The sequence below is a fragment of the Camelus ferus genome, chromosome 1 (assembly GCF_009834535.1).
Source record: "Camelus ferus isolate YT-003-E chromosome 1, BCGSAC_Cfer_1.0, whole genome shotgun sequence".
Classification (NCBI taxonomy): domain Eukaryota; kingdom Metazoa; phylum Chordata; class Mammalia; order Artiodactyla; family Camelidae; genus Camelus; species Camelus ferus.
Genome location: NC_045696.1, coordinates 3,638,342 through 3,653,573, shown reverse-complemented (window position 1 = coordinate 3,653,573; position 15,232 = coordinate 3,638,342). Strand labels below are relative to the sequence as shown.

Genomic DNA, 15,232 nt, shown 5'->3' with positions numbered 1-15,232 from the left:
CCTGGCCCAGCCTCACCTGCTGGTTCCTTGCCTTCCACAATGACTAGAGGCTGCTCCGGTTTGGATGCTTTGGGTTTTCTTCCCCTTCGAGGCTTTTTCTTCTGCTCTTTGGTGGTACCGACACTCTTGGGAAGGGAGGGAGGCTCCCCCCGGGGCGCGTCGGCTTCCTTCTCGGGAGCCGGCTCCTGCTGGCCAGCTGGGGGGGCACTTTTGGCTTGTTCCAAGTGGCCCAACAGGTGCTCTGCACGACAGGGGCGCAAAAGCATAAGGCGGGGTGTCCACTGCTGACCCCCACTTTGTTCTTAATTTTATTTGCTAATAGTGTGCCTCCTGCAGAGGCAAATGAACTTTATTTCCGCTTTTGAAAACAAAAGCATTTCCAATGCACCAAACACAACCATCACTTTAGAAAGTCAGTCGGGTGATGGGAGGAGGGCAGGTGTGTAAAACTGCACACACAGTCTGTAAAAACTGAAAGTACACACGTGTGCAGAGAAACTGTGAAAGAACGTATCAAAACAGTAACATGGTTCTCTCTAGATGGTGACCTTGCGGGCAATTTTTATGATTCTTCTTAAAGCTTATTTAAATTTTCTCATTTTTCTAGAATGAATACATAACATAATTACTTAAAACTGTAGCCTCTCAAGAGTATTAATAAATGTTTAATTCATGATGAACATAGTTGTTCTTAAAAACATTGCACAAGGAAAAATAAGAAGAAAAAAGGAGATTAAAAAAAAAAACACTGCATGAAAGCAAGAAAACTTTGCTTTATTTTCAAGGGAAGAAAACCTCAGAGACCTCCCAAGAAAAGGTAACTAAGCAAAACACAGGAAGCAGACGGGTGGGGGTGGCCACGCCCCCCAAGTGAAGGTGGGCAGGGCTCAGGCCAGCGGGGTGGCCGCACATCTGCAAGAGGAAGCGGGACCCACAAGACAGGTGGGGACTAATGCCCTCAAGTGACCGCAGGTGCCTGTATGACTCGGCCAAGGACTAGTTCTTCCCATCACCAACCTCAACTACAGGCCACAAAACCAGAGACACTCCCCCTCCCCTACAAACTGTAAGACACGGCTGAGCTTCAGAGAAAGCAAACGAGGTCCCTCGGTGGGAGCCAGATGTGCAGAGAAGCTTCAGGTCAAAGCCCAGAAGTGCGAGCTGACAGAGGCCCGGGGAGGAGACACAGGCTGGGGAGCAGAACCGCTTGGGTAAAGCCAGGGAACTCCCGAGGGCCGTGTGTCCTACCACTGTCCAAAGGGATGGTGAGGGCGTGCCAGCACCGTCGGGGTGAGCTCAGCACAGGACTTGCTGCCATAGGGCTGCCCCGGCCCACCGTGTCCCTTACCATTCAACAGCTGCAGCTCGAGGAAGGTGGCGGAACACACCTTACACACCCACTGGCTGGGCTCCGACTCGGCCGGGGCGCTGTTTTCCGGGGTGCCTGCAGCTTCAGAAGATAAGACAAGACGGTGGAGGTGGGAGAAGACGGTCCCTGGCAGCTCCTGCCTCCGTGAAGCCCAGCCCAGCAGAGCCTGCACCTGCTCCCATGGGAGGTGACAGTGACAGCAGCAGCAGCGGCCGCCACTCCTGAGCAGCTTCAAGGCTGCAGGGTGGGATTGTGGAGTTTTACACACACAGACATGTTTGTGCTCGTGAGCATCCCCGTTTCACAGATGAGGAAACGGGCCACACAGCGCTGTCACAGTCACAGAAATGTGGCCTCCTCCCACGAGCCGGTCCAGGGGGACCAGACGCACCCCCTCATACAACATTGAGAAAAAGCACATCCTACAGCCCAAGTCGAGTCCCCTAGTCTCTCAGCGGCTCAGGCAACGAGAAAGGGCAGAACCTGAAGCAGCTGGGCAGTGGGCCCTCAGCCCGGTCTGGCCGCAGCGCCTGCCTGGCGTGTCCAGCAGAGCTTCCCGCAGTGACACGCGTTCTCCCCGGTGTCCCCGACGAGAGCGACTAGGACAAGAAAAGGCAGCAGCTGTGCTGGACACCGTGGTCCCGGGCTCACTTCATTAAGATCTCTGCCCCAGGGTGAGGAGCCCTCCCACAGGTGAGAAGGCAACAGCGCAGCAGCACCTCCAAGAAGAGGAGGTGACCTTAACGCCGACTTTGACTCTGAGAGACCAGGGTGTGCCGTCCTCCAGGGTGTGACCTCGACAGCTGAAAAGGTCAGCTCCTAACAACCCAAACCTAGATGTGCAGTCTGGGCTGGTCCCGGGGCACATGAGAAAACCAGGTCGGGAAGATCCCCAGGACCCTGGACAGCACCCGGGCAACTGGCCTCGGTCGTGGTGCTTGGAAATGACCCCTGACCCAGTGGGGTGCCGCTGCAGGGGCCTCCCAGGGGGCCAGGCCAGGTACCTGGTTTTAGCAGATCCTAGAGAGAATCCAGACTGGGAGCAGTCTGGTGAAAAACCAAAGGTCTCACTAATAAATTCTCTCTGCCACCTTCACTATCAAAATAAAGCAAGCCCCATGAAGCCCAGTCTTCCTCTGCAAATACCCCTGTGAGGGGACAGACCCTCTGCTGCCACCAGACCCTGAGTGCTGGCCTTGTGACATTCCCCAGGGAGCCCCAGAGGCTCCCTGTGCCACCGGCCTCCACCCAGCCTGGCCCCCAAAATTCACATCCACCTGGAATCTTCAGGTAGGGTCTGTGCAGATGGAATCAAGGAAGGTGGGTCAGACTGGATCAGGGCGGTCCTAAATCCAATGACTGGTGTCCTTGTAAGGAGAGAACCCAGAGACACAGGGAGAGACCCAGGCAGCCGCAAGCCAAGGCATGGCAGTGCTGCCAGCAGTACTGCAGCTGGACGGAGGCCAGGAAAGGGTCCTCCCTCACGGCTGGCAGAGGAACCGGCCCTGCCGACACCGCGATCTTGGACTTCAGGCTTCCAGCCTGTGAGATGACAGACTTCTACCACTGAAGCCGCGGTTTGTGGTGCTTTGTTTGGGCCACCTCACGATGCCTCCCCCCAGGCTGCAGTGTGTGCCCACCCAGAGGGCTCACAGACCCTCAGCCACCATGTACACGTGAGGCAGGCCAGAACCTTCCAAACATATCGGGCCTCTCACTCTACAGAGCCGTCTATATCCCATGGTGCTCATAACAAAAGGAGTCATTTTCTTGTCCGGATTCTGTTGTTTTGAGGGTCAGAAGGAAAGTCAGTGCCGACTTGTGCCCCCGAGGGAGTACAGCCTCTGGGCCGTCTCAGGTGGAGCCGCAGGAAATCACTGCTCTCCCAGGTCACGGCTAAGCGTGAGCCAGGTCACCTGGCAGCCCAAGGCTGGGTGGAGAGGACAGACACCCAAAGGACCCACAAGACCCACAAGATGGGCGGGAAAGATTTAAATTCACTGGGTCCATTCACAAGGTGATGCCCAATCCTGGGTTAGCAGGAATGCATTTTGATTTGCTTTTCCAATAGGATGTGGGTGACTTCACTGGGTCTTCCTTTGACCACGGGCATGCACACTCATACACATGCACGCACAAACGCATGCATGCACACATGCATAGACACACACATGCACAGACACACACACCCCCCAACCTCCGGGAGGAGGCTGCTGGAAGGTGGCCAGCACCAGAGCCAGTGTCGGGGTTTAAATCCTGACTCCTTCCCTCTCCACACTGTGACTCAGGGCCAGCTCCTTAACCTCGCTGTGCTCCGTTTCTGCCCAAAACCAGGGACAATAACCTGACCTTGGAGGACCAAGCAGGTGAGTCACGCGTGGAAGGTCCCAAGGGCAGAGCTGAGCCCAGCTCACAGTCGCAGGGCTGGAGGCAGAGCTTTCTGTCAGCAAGCGTCTGGCTGAGGGTCTCGGCCCAGACAGTCAACAAGCAGAATAACAGAGCCACCACGTGGGGTCAGGGCTGACCCCGCAGCACTCCCTGTACCAGCCAGCTCGCCTGGCCGATCCCCTGAGGTCGGACTGCTGCCCGGGACCCAGGGGCCGTCAGTAGATAGAGGGCGGGCGGCGGCAGGGCCAAGGGGCACCACATACCAGGGAGCCCGGGGCAGGCCTGCCGCAGCATCGGCTTGTCCATCCTCTTGGCGTAGAAGGCCGCATACCACACGCGCAGCTCGGTGCCAGGGGGGATGTCGCGCGAGGTGGTGAAGTAGACGTCACTGCCGTGCTGGAAGGCGGTCAGGTTCTGGTGGCCAGGCTCCGCCGCCGGCCGCACCAGCATCATCCAGTTGCAGTCATCCTCGTTGGAGGTGTCGAAGCACACGGGGTGCCCGTCCTTCTGGAACACCTGCGGGTGAGCGCGGCCGGGAGCAGTTACCCACGGGTCCGTGCGCCAGCCCGTGTGCCAGCCCATGGTGGGGCATGCTGGGCAAACAGTCTAGAAAGAGCCGCATCAGAGGCCACACCAGGCCATATGGGATCTGTTCCGGCATTTACACTGGTAGGAGGCACAAGGAATCCACGGGGCTTCAATAGGTCAGGCTGGTCACAGGCAAAAGGGGACAGGAGACACAGAAAAAGGCTCGGTGCCGAGACCTGAGTTCCACGCATGGCCCAGGTGAGAATGGGACGCCTTATTTCAACCTGTGGGCCAGGTGGGCACCTGGACGCGTGAGCTCTACTCCTGTTCCCGGTTTTTCGAGGAAACCTGAGTTCTACTCCCAGGAGTCATAAGGAGACCTGAGTTCTGTGCATGGCCCAGGTGGGAGCTAGGACATCTGAGGTCTACTCGTGTGGTCCAGGTGTCACTGGGACACCTGAGCGCTAAACCTGGGCCAGGTGTATCAGGACGCCTGAGTTCTTCTCCTGGCCCTGTTGCAAGTATGCTCAGTGGCTTTAGCAGAGTCCTCCATCTTTATAAGCTGTCCCCTCATCTGCAGAGCAGCACCATTGCCTTACAGGTTAAATGCAGGCAGGGAGCAGGGGGAGAAGCTGGAATATTTTGAAGTTCAAAGTAACCACATGGAATAGGGGGCCCTTGTCCTCTATTCTCTGACTCAATCTTTGCTTCCTCACTGGGCTCTTCCTGTAGGGGACCCCACTGCTAAGAGGTAGAGGCCCCCCTCAGAGGATGGAGCCCTCAGAAGCCAGAGGAGGGGGCAGAGGGGGCCGCCAGGTGCCTAAGGACCCCCAGCTGGTGTTGGGGCTGCTCCCAGCGGGCCTCACCCTCCCTCTGCAGGCATAAAGCTGCCCCCGGCACACAATACAGAGGTGTTTCCGAGACATTTGTGAATCACTGGAACTCAGTGGGCATTGCCTGCCACCCCCACCCCCCCCCGGAATCTGCACAGAAGGAAAGTCACAAAACAGGTCCCGCAGCCCTGCTGGTACCAGCTTTCACCTTCAGTGGAAAAGCAGACTCCTTCTCCCATTTGGCGACTCTCCTGGACTCGAATGGACCAAACTGCGTGCGCTTGACAAGCTGCGTTACGGCAAACACCCCCTCGGCCCCATCTTCCAGTCGTCTGATCTCCAGGTTGGAAGGAAGGGACGACCTAAAAATGGAACAAAGCAAGAGACTGTCGGCCCCGAGCACCCACTGTCCAAGGTGCCACTCACACTAGGGGACAGACGGTAGGATGACAGAAAAGGTCGCTCTAACCGACCCCCTAGAGCAGGCAGTGGAGGGGCGTTTCCCAGAGGATGCATTTAAAATCTCTGCCCAAAAGACAGCTGCCAGCCTGAGTGTGGACTGCGGCACGCCAACAGAGAGGGAGGGAGGACCACAGAGAGACCACGAAGGGGTGCCACGTGGAAAGTGCCACGTGGAAAACCAAAAGTGCCAGGGCATTCCAAAGACTAGAAAAGGGTTTCCAGCTAGGATGCCTGGGGCCAGTTTCAGTGAGGATGTGACCTTTTTAAGTAAACTTGAATGTCATGGGGGCTGAGACCCAGCAGGAGCTAAGGCAAGGGCAAGCCTGACCCACGTCCGGGAGCAGGGTGGACCCCGAGGGCGCCTGCAGCGCAGACCCCTCATGGGGTGGGCAGGAGGCCAGGCTGATGGAGGAGCGCATCCCAAAGGCCCCACTGAGGGACTGATGCTTCCCACTGGATTTCTGTGGGCAACATGCAACCACTGAAGGTTCTGGAAGAGAGCTAATGAGCTCTCCACTTCAGCCAAAAATAGTGATCTCTCTGCTTTGTAAAGGCACAGTGAGAGAAAGTAAATAAAGAAGCTAGGAAAACCAGTGGGGAGGCTTCTAGAAATAGCACGGATGAGATAACTTAAGCGCCACCACGTGCCAGGCCCTGAGTCAGGGACAATGACCACTTTCCAGGTGGTACTTTTATCTCTTCACTTTCCAGATGAGGCAACTAGGGCGCAGAGAGGAGCACGCCTCGTCTGCGTCCAAACACCTACTACACAGCAGATGGGGCTGTGACCCAGACGGCCCTCGGGGGACACGGTAGCCACCCCTCGGGGAAACGCTCAGTGGCAGAGCCATGGAGCCGCCTCACCAGATCTGCAGGTGCTTTTCCAAAGCTGCAACAGCTCTGCCTGGCTCCCTGTATGCCCCACCCCCCTTGCCCAGAGCGGGCATGTCTGATGGCAGGACTGGGTTTGGACCATGGGGGACACTGAATGAACAGACCTACGACCTTGGCCATGGCCGCTCAAAGCATAAGTTAACGCAGCCCATCAGCTCTTCCACGGCTGCCCGCGGCATCTGATATAGCTCGCCTCCTGAGAACCAGGAACGGGATAAAAGACCTTGACCCTGAAGCCTCTGCAGCACCCCCGGGCTCATCCCGCGGGCAGGCGGGCGACTCAGCTCGCGGTGGGATGGAGGTCCCGGCTGGCCTCCGGAACCAGGGCCAGTCCTTCTCACAGAATCTTTCCTTCCTTGTTGTTTTCTCCCTTTGTACAGACGTCAAGGCAGCCAAGCTCCGGCCGCAGTCGGACATGCAGACAACCCTGTTTGACAGGCAGGACCGTACAGACAGCTCGCGGCTATCACTCACCGTGCCCGGCTTAACACAAAGGAGTCTTTGACCATGACCACCGGGCCCAGCTCGGGACATTCAGAGTCGTGGTACTGGCTGCAGTCTTCACACCCTGCAAACAGATGGGGCGGCTGAGCATCTGAGCCCGGAGGCAGACTCCCTGCTGAGGGGCCTGACCGACAGTGCTCCCCACAAATATAAAAAGCCTGCACACAGGACGTGCACCCCAAGGAGAAAACCCAGCACCAAGGCCTGTTTCAAAGCAGGCAGAGTCACCTCTCTGGTGATAAAGGACGTCTTTCCCCGGGAATGAGAATCAATGAACATTCATCAACTTAACCTGTTTATCATAAATCTAATGTGTTGTAAACCTCTTTCTGAACCCAGGAGTCACTTTTTTGAGTCAACAGCTAACCCTGCAAAGTGCCCTCCGCTGGGAGTGCTGAGAAGGTGAGTCTTTTAAAACCACAGCCAGCAGCACCTTTCTCATGGAACAAATAAATTGTGGTTTGCAAAGCAGGTAAAGTCACTTCAATTTAAAAAGAGACAGCTTTTCTCCATTGTGAACACCAGGCGCGTGGGCGCGGAGGGCGGGCCTCGGGCCACTCACAGATGAACATGATCTCCTCGCCGTCTTCCGCCATCGCCGACACCTGCCGGGACAGAGAGCCGCGTCAGGGACCAGTGCTTCCCCAAGCCAGGTTCAAAGACAGTTCCTGCCGACGGCCGCCTGGAGCCTGTGTAGGCGCTGACTCTGTGCTTTAAACACAGCACGCAGCAGGGCCCCCATGCCGTGGAGCGGGGCTGCCGGCCTTGCAGTGGTCTCTCGCCTAAAATGATGCTGCTTTTAGTAAAAGCCACTGGCCAGTGGCTCTAGATTAGGAAGTCTTCGCGAACTTCCCCTTTCCGTAACACCCATCTATTTCCATTTGTAAAAGAAACATACCACCATTTGGGGGGTGGGTAACTAGTTTATTTATTTATTTTAACAGAGGCACTGGGGATTGAGCCCAGGACCTCGTGCATGCTAAGCACGTGCTCTACCACTGAGCTACACCCTCTCCCCACTCATACCACCAATTTTAAAACCCTAGCTTTCACGTTGCCACTTCTATTTGCTTTTACTCCCTCCCTGGACGGTGACTTCCTCAAGGGCGACCCCGTCTCACACGATCTCTGTTTTTCTCCAGCTGCTGACCTGTGCGTGACACCCAGCCAGCACTCACTCCTCGTGGGGACTAAAGCCATGAGTGTCTTCAGGGAGGAGAGCCCTCCTGCTCTCCAGGAAGCCTTTATCACATCCGGTCACGTCTGCCTCCCTGAAGGTTCACCTCAAACACCACCTCCACAGCAGGCAGCTGCTCTTAAGCACCTACGCATTCGTGGGTGATATGGACGTGTTAATCCTGGAACCCCAGATTCCTGACCTATAAAATGGAAATTCAAACGCCCACCTCATGTAGTTCCAGGGGAGCATAAAGTGAGAGACCCCCAGTACGTGCCACTCAACAGCCGATCCTCTCCCCTCACACTCCCCCATCCTCACTTAAGCCAGCCCAGTGCAGCCTCCCTGCATCCCACTCCTTGTCCAAGCCCCTCTGAATTCCTAGGAGCCTTTCTGGGGAGGCACGCAGGCCGGCACTTCCTGAATGCTGATTCCACATGCCCTCTGCCCGCTCCCAACCCCGGAGCTTAAAGAACGGAAAGCAGACGATGCAAAGTCCACATGAAGATTCAGACTTGCTGAACACAGGTTTTACTGAGCAGGAAGAGAACAGCTGAAAATTTCACCACGGAAGTGAATTCGTTCTAAGGAAACGAGACAGAGGTGGGTTCCAATTTGCCCTTAAAATGCCGAGGACAAATTACCAGGCTGATTTCCCCCCACACGGCGTGGTGCCTTCTTTCCCTGGGAACATCCATGTAAGTGACAAGGTGTCTCACACGGCCTTGTTGGCAAGTCTAACTTGGGGTCTCCTGGCTGGTGGGATCTGCAGGCATGGCTGGGGGCCAGTCTGGAACAGGGGACGCCGCTGGTCCTGGAGCAAAAAGTGAGGAGGGACGCGGCAGAAGAAACAAGTGGAAACCCATTTTTGTGAGCTGCTGAGTGCCCCAGGGGCCTGAGAGCCGGCTGCCCACCGATGGGAACCCAGCCCACCTGCCAACACCAGCTCCTGGTCGAGGAAGTTCTGAAAGGTGAACAGTGGGGTCTTCAAAGGCAGCCCCCAAACTGTAGCCAGATCACAGCAGAATCTGGGGTCCCCACAAGGCCCACGGGATCGAGGAATGTGGACACAGGGGGCTGCCCCGGCCCTCCTCGTGGACTCTGGCCAACTCCGAGAGGCCCTGTGTGGCCACCTCCCCCCGGCAGCGCCTGCCTCCAGTCTGGCCTCTCGAGGAGGGTCCCCCACCCCGCAAGAGTCCCCAGGGCACACCTGCCGGGAGAGGACACCCAGCCAGGTTTTGAAGTGGCCGCAGGAAGAAAATGAGAGAGGGAGGGAGGGACACAGCTCCAAGTTTCAGGCTTTTATTCAACCGCACTCTCATATTTAAATGTTTGTGTCCTGGGAATAACATCTTTATTAGAAGCATCTGGCCCCTGAAATGTGGGCTCTAAAGTGGTCCTTTCAGCCCAAGAATGTAGCTCACAGCCACCCTGGGCGGCAGGGCAAGGCAGGAAAGGAGCATCGTGAAGTCTGCTGTCGTGACAAAACTCCCCATGGCACTCAGGTTGCTCCTTCGGAGAAGGAAGTCCAGTCTCCAGACTTCTGGGGCATGAAGGAAATTTCAACAAGAAATCGCAGACAGTACTGTTATTGCAGAAATGGTAGGAAAATTCTAAGTCTGAGATCCGGCCAATTTTAACCACTGACACTGGGGAAACTTACCTTACCCCAGTGGTTCTCAAAGTGTGGTCCCTGGACCAGCAAACAGGAGCACCAGTGGCACCTGGGAATTCCTCATTTCTCGGAAATGCCAATTCTCGGGCACCTCCCCAGGGCTCTCTGGGCGGGGGCCCCGCACTGCGTGTTTTCACAAACCTCCAGGTTATTCTGATGCAGCTGGAGTCTGAGAACCACTGCGTAACCTTAAATCTCTGTAAAACTTGTGTGATCAGCACAACAAAAAGCAAACAAGCTGACTACAACTGTGATCGCTGGAGGACCAGAGCAGTAACAGGACCAGGAAGCCAGGACTACTGTGAAGTTAGCCGGGCTCAGGACCACCTGCGTGGCACTCAGTGGACATGGGAAGCAAGGGAGGCTCAGGCCAGATGTTCCCCACGACACCTGGCGGTCACACGCAGCCCCGGAGGTGACAGCTGTTAGAAACAACCCTAAAGTGAGAGGAATCAGTCCACCTGACTCAAGCTTAATTATAAAGCTGCAGTAATGAGGTATTGGTGGTACTTGTCACCGGTGGAAGGAGACACACAGATCAGTGGAAGTGGAGAACAGCCCCACACAAACACGCTCAACTGATTCCTGACAAAGGGTAAAGGCAGTTCAGTGCAGGAAGGACGGTCTTTTCAACAAACGGTGCTGGAAAAACTGGACATCCTGAGGCAAAAAAAATAAAAGAACTGTGACCTATGACCTCACATCTTATACAAGATTAACTCATAACGGATTACAGACTTAAAACATAAAACAGTAAAAAAGTGTTTTAAAAAATAGAAAATCTTTGAGATCTAGGGCTAGTCAGTTTTTAGACTTGTCACCAAAAGCACAGTTTATTAGAGGCAAATTGATCAATGGGACTTGACCAAAATTGAAAAGTTTTGCTCTGCAAAAGACGTTGTGAAGAGGATGAATAAAGTAAAGACCAGGAGACATTTTTTGCAAACCACGAATCCCTATCTAGAATATGCAAAGAGCTCTCAAAACTCAACAGCAAACAGCTATTAAAAAAAGAATGAAACAACGCCACTTGCAGCAACATAGATGGACATAGAGATGATCATACTGAGTGGAGTCACACTGAGAAAGACGAATATCATATGATATCACTTATATGTGGAATCTAAAAAAAGATACAAATTCTATTTATAAACCAAAAACCAACTCATAGGTATAGAAAACAAACTATGGTTACCAAAGGGGAAAGGGTGGGGAGGGATACATTAGGGGTTGGGGATTAACAGACACACATTACTGTGTATAAAATAGATAAACAACAAGGACCTACTATATAGCACAGGGAACTGTAATCAATTTCTTGTAACAACATAATGAAAGGGAATCTGAAAAGAAAATACATATGTGCGTATAACTGAATCACTTCGCTGTACACCTGAAACTAACACTGAAAATCAACTACACTTCAATAAAAAAATTTTTTTGCAAAACTTCAACAGTAAAAATGCAATCAATCCAATTAGAAAGTGGGCAAAAGACATGAGTAGACATGTCACCAAAGAAAACAGCAGAATGGCAGATAAGCACATGAAAAGATGTCCAACATCATTTGCCGCCAGGGAAACACCAGGCAAAGCCACAAGGAGACGCCACTACGCACGCGCAGGATGGCGGGACACACGTCGCCCCTGCCTCTAGCTTGTCTTCATCGTCTTCATGCGGTGCTTTATAGAACACAGGTTTTTAATTTTGACAAAGTCCAACGTACTGATCTTTCTTTTGATGGACTGTGCCTTTGGGGTCAGATCTAAGGTCTCTGCACCAGCCCTGCCCCTGAGGACTTCCTCCTGTGTTTCTTAGAAAAGTCTTCAGGGTTTTACCTTTTACATTTCAGTCTACTATCCAATTTGAGTTAATTTTTGTTTAAGACATGAGGCTGGGGTCCAGGTTCATTTTTTCGCTCCAGACATCCGGCTGCATCAGCACCATTGAGTTGTATTCACTCCATTGTCAAAAACCAGCTGGCCCTGTGTGTGTGGGTCTGTTTCTGGGTCCTCCCTCCTGTTCCACTCATCTCTGTGCCCACCCTCCTCCAGCACTATGCTGGTGGGGATCAGTCAATACAGTCTTGATTACCTTTGCTTGGTAATAAGTCTTAAAATTGGGTAGAGTGGTTCCTCCCACTGTCTTCTTTTTCAAATCTGTTTTAGCTGTTCCCATTCCTTTGCTTTCAGAACAATCTTGCCTATATCCACAAAAAAAAAAAAATCTTACTGGGATCCACATGTGTAATTTTGGTGACATTTTATTCAATAGAACATATTCAAAATATTATCATTTCACACATAAAATAAAAAAAACCATTAATGATTTTTTTCACACTAAGTCTTACATATCTGTGTGTATTTTATACTTGCAGCTGATTTTCATTCGGCTCTGCCACATCTCAAGGGCTCAGGAGCCAGTCCCAGTCCAGGGGCTCAGGAAATTTTTTTTAAGCAAGAGGGACATTTTCCCACTGGGCACGTACCCTCATGACGATATTGAAAACATTAAGGGGAAAAATCACGAAAGGTTAAAAGCAAACAAGTGAGAGCAATTTTCAGACATGAGCTGCAAACAGTCCTGAAAGATGCTCTGTGGAGGAGGAGGAGGGACATCATGGCCAGTAAATTTGTGAAACATCTCAGATTCTCATTCTGGAGTCTTGATACACAATGCACTTTAAAGGCCCGGAGAAGTCCCACAATAAGAATCTACTGAAACGTGTTTAGCCCAGCAGTTCCTGAATTTATCTGCACACACTGATCAGCGTGCTAGAGACTCGCGGTCCCGAGCAGACTCTGGGTGCGTCGGAGGGAGGGAAGGGCCGAGCCCTGCTGGGAGAGGACGGACGCCAGGGCCCAGCCGCCGGTGACTGGCAGGGACGACCTCCAGTTAGTGACTTCCCCTCCGTGGGCCTTGGTTTCCTTGTCCGTACAAAATGAGGGCTGGACTATCTACTCTGAGCTCCCTTCCATCCTGCACAGGCACAATTCTGACGTTCTAGTTCATCATTAGGAGCTTCCTGGAAAGGTGCCTGGGAGGTAAGTCCTCGGAGAGGACTTGCGGTGTCTGCAAATGTCATTATTTCAATCTCACATGACAGCAGCCTTGCCTGGGACACGGTCAGCTTCCTGTAGAAAGTGGGACTCCATCGTCCTTCAGGTTCCAGTGTCCCTGCTGAGGAGTCTGGTGACTTTCTAGCAGGCAAACCTTTTGTTTGAGACGCCCCAGCCCCCGGATCTCTTAGACCCACGGTTGCAGCTCCAGTGACCTGAAGGCTCAGCCAGCCTTGATGCTCAGCACGGACTGGCCTCTTCAGCCTGGCACTCCTGCCCTCTGGGCCTCAGATCTTCTTGTGCTATTTCTTTCATAATTTCTCGTTTCCTCTTTCTAAACCTCTTAGTTTCACCAGACAACATCGATTTTTCTGATTTTTCGCATCTGATTCTTTAAGAGGATTTCTGAGCAAAGAGGGTGAGAGAGAGGTCTGCACTCTGCTGTCTTAAAAATGGAAACTGAGCTGGCATTGACCTGCTCGGGCTGATAAGAACTCTGACGGGCAGTCACCTTTTTGCTTAACACAAAAGAAGAGGGGAGGTGGTAAGGCCTGACTCCTGGGCCCTTGTAAGACAGACAGGATATTTTAAAACTAGGCACCCTGGGAGCTTTGGTGGTGAGAAGATCTCCACACATTCGCAGCCTAAGAGTGGGAGCACAGTGGGTGGCAGCAGAAGCTGCAGAGAAGAAAGTCCAGAGGGGTCAGATGCGCGGGAGAAAGGGACCCCGGGGGACTGAGGGGGTGGCGGGGGCAGGATCAATGGACAGAACTGAAGCGGCCTGGTCAGAGCAGGGATTTTGTAAACCTCCTCACTAAAATGGGACCAAGATTGCATTTACAGTTTTGGTCACAATAAAAGGCAAACTTACTATAACCAATTAGCATATATACTTTTTAAACTTATAAAAGACCAAAGGCCTTGAGTTCAAAAACACTGGCAGCACTCCTTCCCAAAGTCAGACTCCTTATCCAGCAGGTAGGGTCCCTCCTCCCTGGGAGCCAGTGGGGAGGAGCGGTTCTCCGCATTACCCCGTGCAGGCCCCTCGCACGATCGTGACTTAAGGACACTCAACTTGAAACACTTACAACGAGTTTGCCTCCAGCCACACCACGGAGGAAGGCCAGCTTACTGAGGGCTTTCTGATGGCCCCCTCAGGACACTGGTGCTTCAGCTGGAGAAGCAGATGGTGCTTACCACCGAAAACAAGTCAAGCCCAGCCAACAGCATCTCTCAGGTAAAGAAAGGTGTCGCCTCTGAGAAGCCTGAGCTTCAATTTCCTGTACGTTTGCAGAAATATGACCCCACAGGCTCTGCGAGACTCCAGGGGAGGACGCAGAGTTGGGCTTCTTCAGATTTTCTTAGGATGAGAGGCCTCAACTGGGCCGCTGCCATGACCCTGAGCGGCCCCCACCCCATTACAGCCCAGGGTTCCTCTCCACCCCAACTTACCCACGACCAGCTTCCCAGCTTCCACGGACCCTTCCTCTTGCTTCTTCTTGCAGAAGCTTCCTACTTCCATCTGTCAAACTCCTTTAAAGTCTAAGCCAAACGGCCCCTCATCTCTGAAGTCCTCTCGGCCACGCCTGTCACACGGTACACAGGCACGCTGCACCCACTTCCCGACCCCACAGGGGGCCCCACCCCTGCACCCTCCTTAGTACACCCCTCCCTCTGCTGCAGAGCTGCACCCCCGAATTATTCCCACCAGCCTCCAACAGAGCTCGCTCATGAAAACAGACAAAAAAGTTTTCAACTGCTCACCTTTACTTTAATATTACAAATATTAACTGCTTAAAATAAAACTATTACGTGGCTCTTCTAAATATGCCTATGGGAATCAAAGCCCTGCAGTGTGATGTCCCTGCCACCCAGTCACAAGGCACACGGACAAGCTCTTCCTCAACAGTCAGGAGGCTCACAGCACTGCTGTCCCCAGCGCCGCCTCCCCGGCCCCCACCACTACAGATGCTAAACTCAACGTGACGTACTTGTGCCTGAAGTGACTACTGACCACACTATAATTATGCACATGGATGAAATCAGTCTTGGTTTCCTGCGACCGTAAGTTTGTGCTCATTTCTTCTGGACTGAGTTAGTTATCCATCCAATAAGTGGGCCGCCACTGGTCAACACGGAAACACCGCACGCACTCGTAAGGGTCACCTGACCAGGAAGCTGTGTCTGAGCAGGTAAACAGGACTTTTCCCCCAATCCATCCACATCTCATGGAATCCCTTTCAACTCTGTTACTGTTCTTCGTTTTTATGCAAGTGCAGGAAACCTTGCTCCAATGACAAGGAACTGGAACAGAAGAGCTTCGTCACAGCAACCACTTACCCA

At 53.2% G+C, this 15,232-nt stretch overlaps 1 protein-coding gene across 3 annotated transcripts in view; it reads right to left on the bottom strand.

The window, feature by feature from the left end:
- PRDM15 (PR/SET domain 15) overlaps positions 1–15,232 on the bottom strand; it is a 51,441-nt gene that overhangs the window by 32,064 nt on the left and 4,145 nt on the right. For all 3 annotated transcript variants that reach the window (XM_032461066.1, XM_032461133.1, XM_032461152.1), the window contains 6 exons: positions 7,541–7,583; positions 6,949–7,042; positions 5,327–5,480; positions 4,021–4,273; positions 1,349–1,450; positions 17–241 (listed from right to left, as the gene is read on the bottom strand). In XM_032461066.1, the coding sequence (XP_032316957.1) occupies positions 17–241; positions 1,349–1,450; positions 4,021–4,273; positions 5,327–5,480; positions 6,949–7,042; positions 7,541–7,583 (871 nt within the window). The remainder of the gene's footprint in view (positions 1–16; positions 242–1,348; positions 1,451–4,020; positions 4,274–5,326; positions 5,481–6,948; positions 7,043–7,540; positions 7,584–15,232) is intronic.